The sequence below is a fragment of the Brugia malayi genome, assembly GCF_000002995.4.
Source record: "Brugia malayi strain FR3 genome assembly, contig: Bm_v4_ChrX_scaffold_001, whole genome shotgun sequence".
Lineage (NCBI taxonomy): Eukaryota > Metazoa > Nematoda > Chromadorea > Rhabditida > Onchocercidae > Brugia > Brugia malayi.
Genome location: NW_025062479.1, coordinates 18,190,480 through 18,207,200, shown reverse-complemented (window position 1 = coordinate 18,207,200; position 16,721 = coordinate 18,190,480). Strand labels below are relative to the sequence as shown.

The 16,721-nt window shown below is 34.4% G+C and overlaps 3 protein-coding genes across 3 annotated transcripts; 1 reads left to right on the top strand and 2 right to left on the bottom strand.

Annotated features, from left to right (window-relative positions):
• Positions 1 to 6,930: 6,930 nt before the first annotated feature.
• On the bottom strand, positions 6,931 to 9,778 carry Bm9573 (Uncharacterized protein; the record flags this gene model as incomplete). The annotated part of the gene is made up of 9 exons (XM_001898071.2): positions 6,931 to 7,092; positions 7,447 to 7,649; positions 7,947 to 8,201; positions 8,316 to 8,430; positions 8,548 to 8,723; positions 8,864 to 9,000; positions 9,263 to 9,363; positions 9,431 to 9,568; positions 9,683 to 9,778. The coding sequence occupies 9 exons, from the start codon at positions 9,776 to 9,778 to the stop codon at positions 6,931 to 6,933; spliced, it is 1,383 nt and encodes a 460-aa protein (XP_001898106.1).
• Positions 9,779 to 10,363: 585 nt separating this feature from the next.
• Bma-mom-1 (Uncharacterized protein) lies at positions 10,364 to 12,673 on the top strand (the record flags this gene model as incomplete). Its single annotated transcript, XM_001898070.2, has 8 exons — positions 10,364 to 10,580; positions 10,767 to 10,959; positions 11,163 to 11,385; positions 11,501 to 11,798; positions 11,869 to 11,945; positions 12,096 to 12,159; positions 12,287 to 12,372; positions 12,473 to 12,673. 8 exons carry the CDS (start codon positions 10,364 to 10,366, stop codon positions 12,671 to 12,673), a joined length of 1,359 nt encoding a protein of 452 aa, XP_001898105.2.
• A 517-nt stretch (positions 12,674 to 13,190) lies between these two features.
• Bma-rpl-16 (Uncharacterized protein) lies at positions 13,191 to 15,711 on the bottom strand (the record flags this gene model as incomplete). Its single annotated transcript, XM_001898069.2, has 7 exons — positions 13,191 to 13,307; positions 13,479 to 13,592; positions 13,727 to 13,879; positions 13,998 to 14,121; positions 14,429 to 14,619; positions 14,878 to 15,023; positions 15,297 to 15,711. 7 exons carry the CDS (start codon positions 15,709 to 15,711, stop codon positions 13,191 to 13,193), a joined length of 1,260 nt encoding a protein of 419 aa, XP_001898104.2.
• Positions 15,712 to 16,721: the final 1,010 nt, after the last annotated feature.

Below are 16,721 nucleotides of genomic sequence, written 5' to 3'. Positions count from 1 at the left end.
ATGGAAGAAAGTTTGTAAGTTCAGCTTTTGCAAATAATAATAGAAGTTAATTGTGATTTTGAGCTGATCCTAGCTCACTTTCGTCTCTCCAATTTTTCAGAATCTTGGATTTCAAAACCAAGCTGTGTAGCTGTGTAATTAATCAATGATTTAAGATTGTAAAATAATAAGATATAAGTTAGGCATTCCAGGAATGGATACTGCTAATTTCATCCTTTACGATTATACGAATACCGGATATGCTTACAGCTTGCACCGACCAGTATGTAAAATATTATTTAACTTTCTTTTCTCAACCAATAAATTCTTCATCTTTTATTCAGTCTGTCCAGAAAATATTTAATGAACTACAACCATTCCTGTGCTTCATATGATAATAAATTGAATACGAAAATAACAACTTTCTTCATACCGAATTTGTACTACTACTACTGAAGGAATTACTGCCACATGCAGTGAATTCTTCCCTTTTGAAATGAAATAAAAGGTATCATCTACATAAATTAAAGGCCGTGCGAGAATTCACGTCCTGTGAGAATTCGAGCCCAGAATGACTTTGTAAATAAGTTTCTTTGAAAAACCTTAAACTTCTAAAATTTTATTATAGTGAAAAAGAAATTATAATTTGAGCGACGAAATGGCCACCATTACGGATATATTCACCTCCTTCATATATAACAATTACCTTAATGAACAATTACCAATTACCAAACGCCTAAGAGAAAATATCATTCATCTGCAGAATATTTCCTCGAGATTAGTCTGATATCTTGTGGCTTGAAGACCGAACATTCTACTTCCAGTTCCCATATTTACATAGGCCTCATGGCAAAACATGTTTTAAATTATCTTTGCTCATAGAAAGGCAACACACAACTAATGATTTTGTTAAGGTAGGGGATAGCTTCATTAACTTTTAAAACGAACAGTGACTAGCTCAGTAATCCCATCACAAGTATGAAAACGATCTCCAAAAAATTTATAAGTAGGCCAGCATAGTTCACTAGCAATAAGAGCAATGGGTCCAGGACCGTCCCTTTTTTTCATATTAACCAAAGTTGAAAATTTGTTCAGATGTTCTTTACATCGCTCAAGAGGGGAATGATAATTCATAATACTGCAAAAATAAATAAAGAATCAGAGTTTTGGACTACTCTATACAGCTCCTCTCTAAGAACATACGAGATTTTGTGCATTTCTGTCGAAAATTTCTTGTCGCTCTTACAGACTTTCAACTACTTTGCATGATTTCATTCTTTGTCACCAATCCGAAGGAATTTCACTTTCTCAAGTCGCTGTGTATAAGTCATTTTTGGAGGCAAATATATGACCATGTCAGCTAGCGATTATCGACATATTCAAAAATTAAATTATACAATAAAATCACTGATACAACAAGCTGAAACGTATTCTTTTCCTCTGCCATTGTTAAAGGTGGTATTTGACTTCGAGATACTTCCAAAATTAATTCATCAATTTTTTATATTCTCATTGCTCTCCTTAACATTCACTGAAATCTTAGTTTCTCAAACTGCAAAATGTTAAAATCCGTTGAGAAATAAAAGACCAAAGAGCACAGCCTAAGTAATTGGGTAAGAATTAACTCTTGCATTAGGATTTAGTTCCCTTTTTTTTATGTCACCGCTTATGCTGCTCTTTCACATTGTCACATAATGTCTGACAAGCAGACAGTGGCGCGTATTTTGATTTGGATTGCATGTTTGTCCTGTTCATCTTATCAACTTACAATTCTGCAGCATATGATTAGCGCTGAATGATAAAACACTTTTTAACCCTCTCGTAATTTAATTAAATTATGATGGAGTGTTCATTTCTTCCGTTACTTTAAATTATAACAGATTCCAGAGACAGTAGTGAAAATGAAAGTGGGAGAAGCAACAGTATATCCTCCCACTTTTCAGATAAAAAAGAAGTGGATTCAAATTTGGAGAATGAAACCACAATGGAATGAAAAGGTTGTATACGCCATATCTAGATAACATAACAGAATGGAAGAATTCTAAACAGTGAAATACCAGGAAACGAATCAGTGAAGTGAGGATCATTTAAATGATGAATTTGAAACATTCGGTCAATGTAAAGATAGAAATAATCGCACCCTAAAAACACAGAATGCTAGTAAATGTGGTATACAATTTGAAATACCGGAAAACGATTCAGTGAAGAGCTGGACTTAGAGCAATGAAAATAGACACAAAGCTCAAAATCTCAACATTATAGTACAATGGGTAAAATATTTATAATGAAGAGAGAGAGGGTGACAGAAGAAGGGAGAAAGATCGCTTGAAAAAATAGGAAAAATAATTTACGATGAAAAACAGCTACTGCAAATATAACAAGTGGTGAAATAAAAAAGAATGCCGGGACCGAACACATTCGTATGGGAAATACAAGAGAATTCAAAAACGAAGGAGAGGGGAAGAGGGAGAAAAAAGGAAAAACCCTGATCGACCAAGTGTCAATGCATAATGCAGAAAGCGAATTTTAGTGTCCTTGAAGTGAAGATGAGAAAAATGTGGGCAAGCAACCACAAATGAATTAACTTGCAACAATTAGCTTATTTTTTACTCTTTTCAAAGACTCTTTGCTTATAAATGCAAATGAAGCCCCAATACAAACATTTTCCAGTATTTCCGGATATCAAGTGCATGTATTTCGGAAGTATCAGGAAAAAACTATCTTGCAGTGCTATTCTATCTTCAGAAGACAGGCTTCTGGTGGATAAGTGTATACACGTACTTCACCGCGTGACTCTCAATTCATCAATGCAACTTCTTTAATGACTGAGGGTGTAATGTTGCAAATATTGATTGATTTCTACTCAAGAAATTTTCTTATTAAAAAAAAAAAAAAAAGATGCTAAAGCTATTACGGCTTTATTATTTAAAACCGGCCGATTATTCTCGGTATATAAATGAACTGGAAAAAGGCAACATTATATAAAAAGACTGAAGAATTTGAAAGGCACTGAAGTTTAGTATTTCCATATAATGACAGAGGGACAAAGATTAAAGTAGCTTATCAGTTTATCACCTTAGTGTTTGTGCCATAAAATTATCATAAATATTCTTCACCATAAATAGTAAATTCTTCAACTGATAACAAACAACCAACCAAAGTGACAAAATGGCGACCTCGAAAAAATTTTTGCTAAAGCATTCTATGGTGAAGTTGGTAAAACTTAAGACATATAAAAACTAAGTTGTATTTTCTAAGGTGAGCATAAAAAGACAGAATTAGTACGAAAAGATGAAATACTACAAGACTAGTAACTAAGCAAGGAACATTTGACGTCAAATGCTGTGATACAACTTAGGCCCAAAAAGATTCTCTTTGATTGTGCTTGTCTTATGGAAACAAATGATAAACGAAGGGTGCAATATTGCAAAATATTATATGCTGAAGAAACTGAAACTTTTGCGCGCAAACGAAAATTGGAACCTGTTTGAAAGGAAATGAGAAAAGAACGCACGGACAGTCCTCTGTTCCTCGCCTATTTCAGAATTTTTTAATATCTTAGAGAAGTAATCCCAAGCAATATCTCTCCAATAGATATTACCTTCCATATTCTGTTTGCAAAAAGGATTCACTTTTCTGGCTCATATTGAAACCAGTGTAATGTCCAAAAAAAAAAAGCAGCTGAGTCTGACCGCGTGGCTTAATATCTTTTTCACCTCTTTTACATGAACTACTGAACTCAATCACACCCAAAAAAAGGTGATAAGCAGACTGAGAGTTTTGTCCTTCATACTTATTAAATAATAAGGATTGGAAAGAGCACATACAAATTAAATTGGAAATTTAGAATGAAAGTTTGTACTATGAAAAATGGAAAGATGGGAACTAATCTGTGAACTTAGTTTTTCGTGACGATTCTCTTCACCGAACATTCTATTCCAAAAGTTTTCCAAATCAGTATCCCAGGGCATTCGCTAGTTCTTTTCCGTTGTTCGAGATAGACATATGTTAAAGACTTTTATAAATGTAGAGAAAAGGATAAAACGAACTAATTAGTGGAAGTACAATCAGTGTGTACCGAATTCTAACTTTAAATGAGGAAAGTCCTAACAGTATTGAAATGCCAAGAGTTAAATTTCGGCTCTAGCTAACTTCAACTTAATGAGAGTTGTGATGTGCAACGTGACGTAACATAATTAGGACAGAAATGTGTAAAGGCCAATACACAAGTGTCATTAAAAATAAAGGATGAAAAAATATGAAGCAGCTTCTATAATTTAAAGAAGGCAAATCTTTGAACATCTGCAGTGGAATCTTATTTGGTCGCCAAATCACTAACTTCGGTTATTACCAGTGAATTATGGACAACAATCAGCCACAATGTTAGAGGTGAACTCAGTAACATTAATGTCATTCAAATTCTTCATTTGACTCTTCAAGAAAATATTAATGCAGAATTCTTGTGAAGTGTTAGGTAAAAATGATGTCGAGTAAGCTTTGATCGATAAAAACTGAAAGAGGAATTGATAAAGCAGTAGAGACATTTACTCCTTCCCATAAATGACACTAAGCATTAAGCTATGACTGACAGTTGATCAATTAATTAGTGACTTTGTTGACGCCAGTTATTCGTTAGAATAATCGAACCTCGACTGAGGCACGACAATGGCCTTGAAGCAGATATAATAAGTAACGATCCATCATCGAAGTTGTAAATAAGTGCAACTCCAATAAATGAAATCACAAACAGCAAACAATAAGAAAGCCTGGAGTAGGAAGCCCTTATTGTAGCAGCAACTACTCAGCCCTTACAGTTAACAAAGCATAGTCTCGTGAATCGATAGCGTTATGACTGTGTCATATGTATATTGTGTGCATCCGCGTCTGTGTAAGACAGACAGGGAGACGACGGAGATAGTCCATGCACGACGTACTGAAGAATCAATAGAGAATGTGGTGAAAACACAGACAGATCAGAAGATGAAGATGCATACATACAAAGGAAGAGGGATGAGGAACAGAGACAAGACGAGAGTGAGCGAAGTGAGAGCATTAAATTGGCTATACTGGCGAGAGATGTGTGGGAGAGGTGGTGACAAGTTGATTGTACAGGCTTGTCCTGTTGCTGTGACCCACCTGATATAAGGGGTAGGCACACTATTCACGGTGATGGGTGACAAACGGTGACAGCAGCAGAGAACGACGCTTAACTTGTCATTATGCACCGCACGATATCGTTGCAAGCGTGCTTTGGAGGAATGAAGAGCGAAACGTTATCGTCATGCGACGACAGAGGATATTTGGTAGCACGGCATTACAGTGTCTCGTTTATTATTATCTTTCACTTGATGTCACACGTGTTCCTAACAGAAATAAGGGGAACTTCGAGTTTATAGTGAAATGAGCTGTTAAATATTGCTGAAAAGAACTTCCTGATGTGTGGGAGCGAAGAGTACAGTGAAATGGAACGAATAAGTGTTAACATATGCAAATCATATGCGCCACTGATCACGTTCTCACAGATTTCAGTTAAATCTTCCCGACCACAAAACAGCAGGATTGCTGAGTTATCACCTAGGGTATCATTTACTATTAACTGTCGAGACTAAATAGTGATCAGGACCAGAATTTCCTTTCAATGACCCACCATATTTTTTGTTTGAAAACCTAGCTAAAGAATGGTCAGGGATTTAAGAACTTTTTAATAGCTTCACGTTATTATGATTTATATTTGAACCTGTACTTCGGTGAATTCCATGAATTACAAATGTTAATTGCTGATAATTTTAAAACAGAACTAACACTTCAACTGCTTCCATTGTATGCAGTCCAAACCTCCTTCCTTCCCGTCTCTCACCACTTCGAAAAATTGCTTATCCAGGTGAAACAACTCAATCAAGGAAACTCATGATAGTATGTATTTCCGAATGATAATGTCAAGAAATGCACGCTCTGTCCGGAAGAGCAAAGGTCAAGTAGGATGAAAAAGACTATGAACAATGTAGCCATATTTTTATTGTGCGCTGTTATTATCTGCGCCTAAGTTAGAATTACTTCGCATTCAGTTCATTTTGTCATAAATAAACTGCAACAGAAAACTAATACCACTTTAAAAGCATTGCCATTTAAATGCAGGGATGCAGTTTTAAAAAATAGAAAAACAACTGCTGAAGGATATGATTGCAAGTGAAGTGTTCTCACAACTATCGAACAATCGCAACATGGTCTGTTGATTTAAAACTACAACTCTTCACGAACTACTAATGTCATAGATTCATATGGATTTCTTCAAACTATGAGCAACACTAGCAACTACGTCAAAAGCCAATGAAGATAATTCATGTTTTACTTCTGCATGTAATATTCTAAAGTATTTGCTCATGCACGCAAATAACTCATTGTTCCAAATGGTTAAAGAGCTTGAACCGTGGGACTCATCACTTTCAAATAAAAATTCCAGGAGTGTTATAATCATATATACAAGTAAATCTCGGTACAAAATAAGAAAAACAGGCATTGTACAACAGCAAAGCATATATTCCTATTTACACATGTTTGCTTCGGACTCAATAAATATATAATTTTTTCAATAAGAATGTAATTCTCATATAATTCTCAATGAAAATTTCAATAATTCTTATATAATTCTCAATAAAAATCACCTGTCCTTCAAACAAAGTTTAGTAATTTCCGGTTAAGAATAAGACAATCTTCAATTGTTACCGATTCCAGAGACTAGTTTTTCCTTCGAAATAAAATTGAAATGTAGTTTTATAATGTCTTGGAGAAGCATCCATATTTGTCAGGGAGTAGAATGATTGACCATGAAGTAATGTTTACATAAAGCCATAGAAAATATGAAAATGTGATGTATAGTAAATATTAAAAAATATTTATATAATCCGGCAAAATAAAAATAATGCAGAATAATACAACTTTCTTTAGAAAAAACTATGTTGAAAATTTCCGCCAACTTTGACAGATTTTAGTGCATCGCAACTGACTGCAACTATTCAACAGAAAGCTAACCACTGTATTATCACGTTCGCTAACTCTTCGATCAAAAATAATCGTTACATATAAATTATATTCCACCAATAATACGAAGAAGCTCTAGAAAGAAAAAAAAAAAAAAAAAAACATAAAGAAAGCAATCTAAGCAAATTAATAGCTTTAAATATGCAAACAGTTGAAAAATTTCTTGTATTTCTTTATAGAACTATCCATTTTTGCCTATCTATGAAAAGAACAAGATTAAAAAAAAATTGCATCAGCACAACCACTGAGACTAACATGACTAAAGCGGTTGTTCCACATACATTACACTTGAACTCACTGAGAAACACTGAAGAAAAATCTCTGCCAAAGTTTGTCTCATTTTACCATTATATTGATGTTGAATTTATTCTGGCATTTAGACAACCTGAGCAAATTCTTATTTCTATACATGCAAAATAAAAGTCGTACCCTGGACATAAGTTGATCATAACAGTATGTAATACGATCTGTTCCAGACTTTTTAGCACCTGCTTCTTGTATAAGTATAGAAATCGACGGAAGCAATATATTCATTTCTTTTGCTTCACCACCTATTTTGAAAAAAACTAAAAATTTCTTTCGCAATTCACCTTCTCCATCGTCAAGATCAGATGCGCAGCCATAACCAATAACTGAAAACATAGTTCTGGAATCATTTTATTTTTTCAAATACGTAATGATAAGAAAAATGAAGTAAACAAATCATACAGAAAATATTTTGAATACTTCAAACAAGAAAAAGGAAACAAAAACGGGTATTAGGTGTAATTAAAAAAGTAATGGGAACTTTAAATATACATGATGACGCATTAAAGTTTATTAAGTCTAGAAATCAATTGTTTTAGAGATTATACATAGAAAAATAAAAATTTGAAAACGCGGAAAAATCGACGATAAAAATTAAACAAATAATAGGTAGCAAAACAAACGAGGTGATATATCTGAAGCATCGCAACGATTAGCAATCAAGAGAATATATAAAGGCTCCATTTTGCGACGAAATGTAGCAAATAATTGAACAAAATTCGGTGATTTCATAACACTAATTGCATGATCAAAGTCGCCTGATGAGCATTGTGGCTGTAGCGAATCATGGAAATATAAGGAAAACTTCGCCAATAACAGCATGTAAAATTCATAAGTCCAACCACATAGTCTCAAAGAAGAACACTGAACCTGAGGTCCTGAAATTGCAATGTTAAAAGTTTGCCATAAAAACTACGAAGCAAATTCCTTTACTTTCAAAGCTAATAAATGAAAAAGATTGATAATTGAAACTTTAAAATATAAGTCATTACCGAGACCAAAGAACTTCGCTGTTGCTTTGATTTGTGCATGCTTATAACCGACAGAATTAAACCAAGACTGGAGTTTAATGTGTGCACTCTTCAACTTAATCAGTGACTGCAAGAACTGAAATACTTTATTAGGTAAAGAAATACTTACTCACAGAAACTTATAAGTCCATAAAGAGCTGAGGTGCCATTTTAATTCAAATGGCTGAGCTTTACGAAACGACAAAAACAGAACCTCACATCGTATGAGAGTCAGCTGTACCTCCAAAAGCAGTTTCATTACCACTACCTCGTTAATGACAAAAGTAAATAAAAATGTAAGCGATTCATGGTTAACTAAAAGCATTAATAGATGTTCGACCGATGAAAGGACTGTCGTCAAAGCTGTCAGTTCACTTGGAAGACCAAAATCTAAATGCTTTTAATGATAACTAGGCCGAAATACCTAAATAATATAAAATATAAATACAAAATATTGGCGCCACATGAAAAGTTAAGATTAATAATGCTTTGTGTAAAGCAGTAAAGTAATAAGTATGGAAGAATATTACTTTCAACTAGAAATGAATTGTAAACATTAATCATTGAAACTCTGGCACTGGTAAAATCAATCAGACGTCGTCTAATATCCTCTGCTGCTGAAATCTTAGCATTTCCTATTACATCATCCATTTGACATAGTTCGGCCCTGAAATATAAAAACTGCTCTTATAAATCCATAAGAATTTCTTGATAATATAATTACCTAGACAATGCTAATTTAAACCAATTCAATAAAGGTTCAAAATATCAATTTTTTAGAACCTTCATGATTTTGCTATACAGTCTTCTCAAGGTATTTACTCAATCACATTAAACGTCAAACTGTCTACTCATAAAGGTTCAGCTCAAAAATTCAAAATAAATAGAAAAAAACATTAGATGTGGAAAGAATTAGATGAAGAGGTCACTTGATCTGTGTATAAGCTAACAATAGAGTGCTTTCTCGTCGAAAAAAGGCCTTTGTTACCATAAAATTTAGGGAATAATATGCGCTCTCTGCTTTTACTATCTGAAAATAAAGCTTTTAGATGCATCATCCTCTTCTCAGAATCTCTGTGTTGTAAAAGATCAACAACCTGAATACAAGCAGAAAGAAGCAAGTGGCAAAGACAATCTTCCGCACTAGATGATATTGGAACTCGCGTTCCTCGAAATGATTCAATCAGTCCTCGAGCATCATCGAACCGAGCTTTGCTCATCGCTGCACCGAATTGCTGAACAATTTATGCGAAAATAAACTAATATACTACATTTATGTTAGAAAATGAATTCATTCATCAGAAATGAGGAACTGAAATATTTCAAAAAAGAGAGAAAATGAATTGTACCCGAAGAAGAGGACAGAGATCACTGCCAATAAGAGGATCTATGCAAGCGATATCTGCTGCTGTAGCCAAACAAGTGGATACTGTCCCTGTTGTCATCGTTGCGCCATTTAGTCTCTGCAATCCACTATTACTACAAGATATTCATTATTGTTTAATATAAATCCCACCTGTCAATGACAACTGATAGTTACGACTTCACACTCTTTCCTTAATCGGTGGCACCAACTCGAAGTCTACAGATTGTCATCTTGAGATACCTTTGTAGAGTTCATTTCACTCTCTGCCCCATAACATCATACTTCGTCTACTTTGGATATGGAAACTGAGAAATTTTTAAGATTCCTTTGGAATGAACGAAGGTCTAGCCATTCCTATTTTCTCAAACGGTTCAATTCAACTGACTGAAATTTGAACTGATTCACCGCAAATTTATACCGGTTGGTTTTAGATATGATTTGATCACTTTACATTTCGAGTGATTCATTCTAAATGTTTAATAACTTAATTGTTTTACTTCATTGCCCAAAATGTATTACCCTAACACAGTTCATACAATTAAACTACAATAATTACTCTTAGTGGGGATGACTGTAGAGAAAAACTTTAAGGCAGCATCTTTGTTAGATCAGTTCATTTCAGAAGTGACAACCAGCACTATTTTATAAATCAAACTGCAACTGGATGGCAGTTTCAGCGGCTGACGAAGAAATATGGTTCTACGATGAGGCTTTGGAGTTATCTGATGAGGAATTCACCGACTTCATGTATATTAAAGATGATACCACTCATCAATGGCAGCGATGTCCAATAAGTGTGCTTGATTCTTTGTGTGGTACCATAGTAAAACTACTGCTATTTTCTGCTCTGAAACGGTTTCTCGTATTTTTACATGCTAGAGGTAAACATTCGCTTCAAATCTAATGCATGCAAATTAAGTTTATGTACAAATTTGAGGTCAGTGTCACATTCATTTAAATTACTATTACTTATTCTTTTTATTAGTTTGAACCTTTTTTAATTACTTAATAGCCCTACATCCTGTCTTGTATTGTTCATTTTTTTAAACTGTTGAAAGTCGTTTCAGAGATAGTAAGTAAATTCACACTCCATTTAACCTTCGTAGCTTCTGGGCTGTTTGTAATAGGAACCCAAAATAATTTATCGTCGATTTGTATATATATTGCATTGACTGTTGTATTTCCGTATTATAACTTCCTCTTCAACAAGCAGACTAAGTTTGTGATGTTGGCGTATTCGATCGGTATGCTTCTAGTTTGGTGAGCTTCATTTTTATATGTGTGAATTCGTAGACTCCAGCGGTCATTTTAGTGGTGTTTTGTTTTTTTTTTTTTTTTTTTTCAATTGATATTTGGAACGTGTTGAAATCTAAAATTATAAAGATTTAATTTTGTTGCCCATCTACTTAATGATATTCTCTGTCGACTTATTTTGTAAGCTGCGTATGAATGATTTTATATAGGCAGTATTTTTCTACGGCTAAAGAATTTATGTCAATGCGTGGTATACTAATGATTGTGCTAATGAAAATTACTTCACTATCGTTTGATCTTGCCAATGAATTTTACGGCAACATCACATTGTTGCACTTACTCTCCTATATATTTGATAGTTCAACTGTATTGTTTGGTCCATGGATTACTTACAGACAATACCAAGATTCGTTGTATCTGAAGGAATTCAAAGTAAGTCTGGTATTTATTTCTTATTTCCTTATTTGAAAAAAGATGGAAATCCTGAAAGTTTTTTCTATTTAAGGGCTTAAAAAATAAAAGTAATCATTGGTAGAGATAATTCCAGGCAGAAATTATTAATTTTTTCCGTGGTCTCAGCTACATTGCTCTATCATTATTCGCTGTTATCTATTCGTCGTGCATTGCCGATAGTTTTATAGAATTGCCTTTCGTTGGAGCATACTTTGTTGCTCAATCATTTCGATTTAGTCATTATTTTGTAAGCTGGTTCTCTGCGGGTACTTCATTACTGTCTGGTATTGATTCGGGTATTGTCGCTGACTGGATTCATATCGAACTGCCTCGTTCGCTTGTGGATGTTGTTGTTTCATGGAATATACCAATGCACCGATTTTTGCATCAGTGTAAGCAACACTTTTATCTATCACTCTCAAGTTCATTTGAACCAAATAAAATCTGTAATTCTATCTACAGATATTTTTGGAGAGACTAGAAAATATGGTTCTGCAGCTGCAATTTTCGTTACTTACGTTGTTAGTTCCCTCTTTCATGTAAGTTTCATAATATTTTCAGTTTTCAGAATACATTAAAGTTGATCTGGTCCTCTCTTTCTATAAAATTCCCTTAAAAGTTCTGAGCGGTTGAATTATCGCACGCTCGATACTCTGAAATATAGTCTGTTATTAAAACTTGAATTTTAGGGCATCAATTTCCAATTATCTGCTGTGCTACTTTCATTGGGACTCTACACATATGTTGAGACAAGTTAGTTTATTAAGGGAATTTTATAGATGAAATTATATATTATATTGAGATTATTGAAATTATATATTATATTATGTTCTTTTTTAAAGCACTTTTCCTATCTAGACCTAATCAAATTTATTTGCAGAAATAAGGAGTAAATTGAGTCGCCGCATAGATTCATGCGTTCGTGCAAGGATATGCCGCAAAGAATGTCACCATACATGTAAAGAGGTCTTAGATCATTCTTTTTTCAAATCTAGAAATAAAAAAAGCAAAAACCAAAAGTACTACGTAGACTGATGCACTTTGAGCCTTGAACTTGTAGTTTCAGGATGCTTTAAGTACATTAACTATCAATATGTTGTTTCGAGCTCTAGCTCTAACACATTTGGTATACCTTGGAATGGCATTTGATGACAGCACTGCAGAAACAGGGTATTCCTGGAGACATACACTTTCTGTATGGGCTGACTCGTACTATTTTAGTCATGTCATCGGATTATTTATGTTGTTATTGTCATCGGCTTTTTAAAGGCATCAAAATAGAATAAAATCAGTTACTGCTTTGTTGCTCTTCGGATCTAGGTCTTCTTTGATTTATCATTTGGTTCTTTCAAGTTAAACCTTAGTACCTTTTAGTGTGATAAGACCATTTATGCGATTGCAATTTAATAAAGAGATCTCTGATATCAAACTTTTTTGACAAACAAACTGTTATATAACAATCGCAGTTATTCAAATCATTTCTAAATAAAAAATGTGCATTCGTCCTCCTTACTTATGTGATCTCTAGTAAATATAGTTATCAGGATGATAAAGCAACTGTTATATTTTTTTTAAGATGTTTTTTTTAAGATTTTTTTAAGATGTCATATACAGGTAATGATCAGATCTTCGATTTGTTTATTTTCCCAATTTTTTTTCTTTTTTTTCGAGGTATCTATTTGGATGCCAGTCAGCAACACTTAGTTGTACTATCTTTTGTCATTATTATGCGCACATAATCAGATAATATAGTGCAGTTAAGACTTATTTCGAAACATCTGAGTTCATAATTTCGGCCTTGACATTCCGGGAGGAAAAAGTCGTGCAGACCGATCGCTCAAATGATAGTTGAAAATATTTTCTGCAAACGGCGCTTCACCACTGCGCTCCATCACATATAACTGCAAAAATGCAGTTGAGCCAACACTGTTTTGTAACCCGGAACGTTCTCACAAGTTGGTACAAGAATCAACGGTTCATGTTTCTACTCGATATAAATTGATTGAGTTCCGGTTAAGCATTTATAGAACATTGTGTTGTGAAAGGAGACTAAATTAATATCATGAATTCACCTGTCCTGTGATGTCTTTGGCAAAACCATTTCCAATACGTTTTATCCTGATAACAATATCACTTTCATGGAGAATAATATTCGAAATCTGGTCCTTCGATTGAAAAGTTACTACCTAGAAATGAGAAGACATGAATTAAACCATTTTTAATCAGACAAGTGGTATAGATAAGGCGTACTTCTACGACAGCCAGGGGAATGGAGAAGTTCCTGTAGGATTGACAGTAATGAAAAAGTAATTTAGCTTACCAATTTGATTTTTAAATCCTTATTGAATTGTTGCAGGTGCCGCATAAATGCAGGAATATGTGAAACGGTGTTAGTGAAATCATGGAACACCGTGAAACTGTCAAATATGATGAATATTTCTTTATCCTCCTCTTCAATATGCTTACTAATTTCCTACAATGAACATTTCACAAAAATGATCATATATTAGAAAGTCGTTTTTCCCTCGGGTATAATACCGTGCAAACAGAGCTGAGGTCTAAAAGTCCCAAAATGTTAAAAGATATAATACCTTCAAAATGCATGCGAAAAACGTGTTATCATTATCACTAATAAAACCATTGGGGAGGAGCTCGCCCACTGACAAAAACTTCAGCTTTTCTGATAGTCGTATCATTACTTTACTTGCCATCGCCCTAGGAAACATCTGCTGTCAAAATTTGTTAAGTGTAAAAGTTTATATTAAGTGACAAATCTTTACAGAGAATAAATCTTAAAGGTAACTATGAAATGAATCACAGCATGGACCACACCGTCCTCGAAAAACTTCCTAATATGTTTCAACTCTCTAATGGAGACTATTCACCCCAATGATATTAAATAGAGGATGGGACATGATGGATTTGACAATAGCACGTAAAGCCAAAATGTTTTTTACTGACACATTCTGATTAGCCCTAGCCGATCTCCAATTATTATTGAATGTGATAAGAATAAACGAACTTAAAAGCTAGCATATTTCGTATTGCCGATACACAGACGACTTTCACATCCTTCTTCATCGCATAATCAACAATGCACAGTTGCAAGAAAGCAGGTGAGCTCAGGTCTTCGCATTTGATCACAATAATATTGTACTGCTTTTCATTCAACAAACTGCTAATTTCCGCTAGCATATTCTTATAGTTCGACCGCTAAACTTTCATATATTTGGAAGCGTTATCAAACCAAGACCACCTTTATATTACCACAATCCAGTATTTCTACATCACCAAAGGCAAACCACTACCAACATATATAATAAAATATCCTCGTAATAATGATCCTTTGATTGCAAAAAGAGATAATCGGTGTTTATTAGCAAGCAATTAAAAATTTTATTCCAACAACAAGAGAGAAATTTATTGGTAACCATAAGATTCTATCAGCTTTTGATAAGGTGAATTTCTAACAATATCTGATTTCAATGCCTCTGCGAATAATTTCGATTTCATCTTTTTATGCTGATAAAATGCCGCACTTTTAACTTTTCTTTTGGCTTCCAGCTTTGCAACTATATCACGATACTGCCAGCCCACCTCATGCGCGAGACGTCCAACTGAAAATGTGTTAACTTTCAGGCCAAATTAATTGATCTGTACGTTCGACAAGCAATCAGTCAAACCCTCCACTCACTTGACGGACAGCTTTCCTTTGCAAGTATATTAACACCAACAATAAAGTATACGCTAAAATCATTATATCTTTTTACTGGGACTTTTCTAAAAATTTCCAGAGCTATATGACATGAAAAAACTAGCCAAAAGAGATTGTATGTCGTCAATTAAATGATTGAAATGTACACACACAAATCTACCAGAAGAACATTTACCTGTGCAATACTTCCTTCGTGGTTTCAGTGCCAAATGTCGCAAAGCTGCGGGATGTACCTGTCGTTTAACTCGATCATAAGGTTGTGGAATACCATCGAACGCTTTCAAACGAAGCAGTGCTGCCTTTCCGCGATGTGTTTTGTGTGGTAACATACCACGAACAGTTCGCCAAAATATACGGCTTGGTGCACGGAAGTGGTACGGACCACGCGCCGGTTTAACGTTGCATCGCTTACGCAGAAAGCTCATAAACTTTAGTTTGGAACGATGAAAATTACCAGAAATGGCAATATCTTCGCATCGCACAATAACAATTTTCTGACCAAGGAGAAGCTGTTTGGCAACAACTGATGCCAACCGTCCCAATAGATGATCTTTCCCATCAACAATTATAGGTTTATCAACTAAACCCATAGTGTGCCTGAAACTAAACTAATTTTAACTAAAGAAATATGAGAACGACACAGATGACTATTTCAACTTTTATTATCCAAGGCAATGCTCGCGCAACAACCGAGGATATAATCAACAATATTATGAAAGTGGAAAAGAGACGAACAATCACATTACCAATCTCACTAAAATAAACTTGCCCGTTTGTAGCCTTTTTAAGCACTCATCGTAAGCAATAAATAAATTCTCTTATTTAGTGAACAGTAACTGGTCACAACCTAACGAAAAGCCAACGAAACACAACCACCTATATCACATGGGCACAACCAACTTAGGGTCAAATCCTACAACCAAACGAACTACAGTAGAGTAGAATATGCCGCAAAGACAATGGAGACTATTGCAGCTCGAAATAAATTAGAATTGATCAGTTACAACTGTTGTGCGACACCTTGCGTTCTTTCAAGAATCGCTGTCATTACAACAGTAACAGTCATCGTCCCGAGAATTTACATCACAATTGCAGTCAAAGCATAATGTACATAGTAACTGATATGCGCTTCATCCGAACCTGTTAACAGGTCTGATTTATCGTTTCTTTTCTTTTTGAAATGAAATACACTGAAGACGAAATTACGGTAATGTTTCCAATCACCGAAATAAACCTTTCTTTGGTCGAAATTACATCAGTCAAGGCTTAGGCCAAAAATGGCTTATTTCTTTGCTGAATCAAGAAATATGTTTGCAGAGACAAAAGATCTTTTCAATATAAAAAAGAAAGCTGAATAAGCTCCTCAACCAAAATCTCACAAAATTTTGTATCACAACATTCGCTCCATACAATAATTAGATTAACACTCACTGACATTGCTCCACTCTGCAAGCACCCAATGCCTGTACCATGAAAATAGAAGAACTGCGTCCCTCTATTGTAGCATGTATACAAACCCGATCCGAAAAACCGGAACGATTATACCAATTAAGGTTGCATTAATCCAATAATTGATTAGTTCCACTAATAGTGGATACTT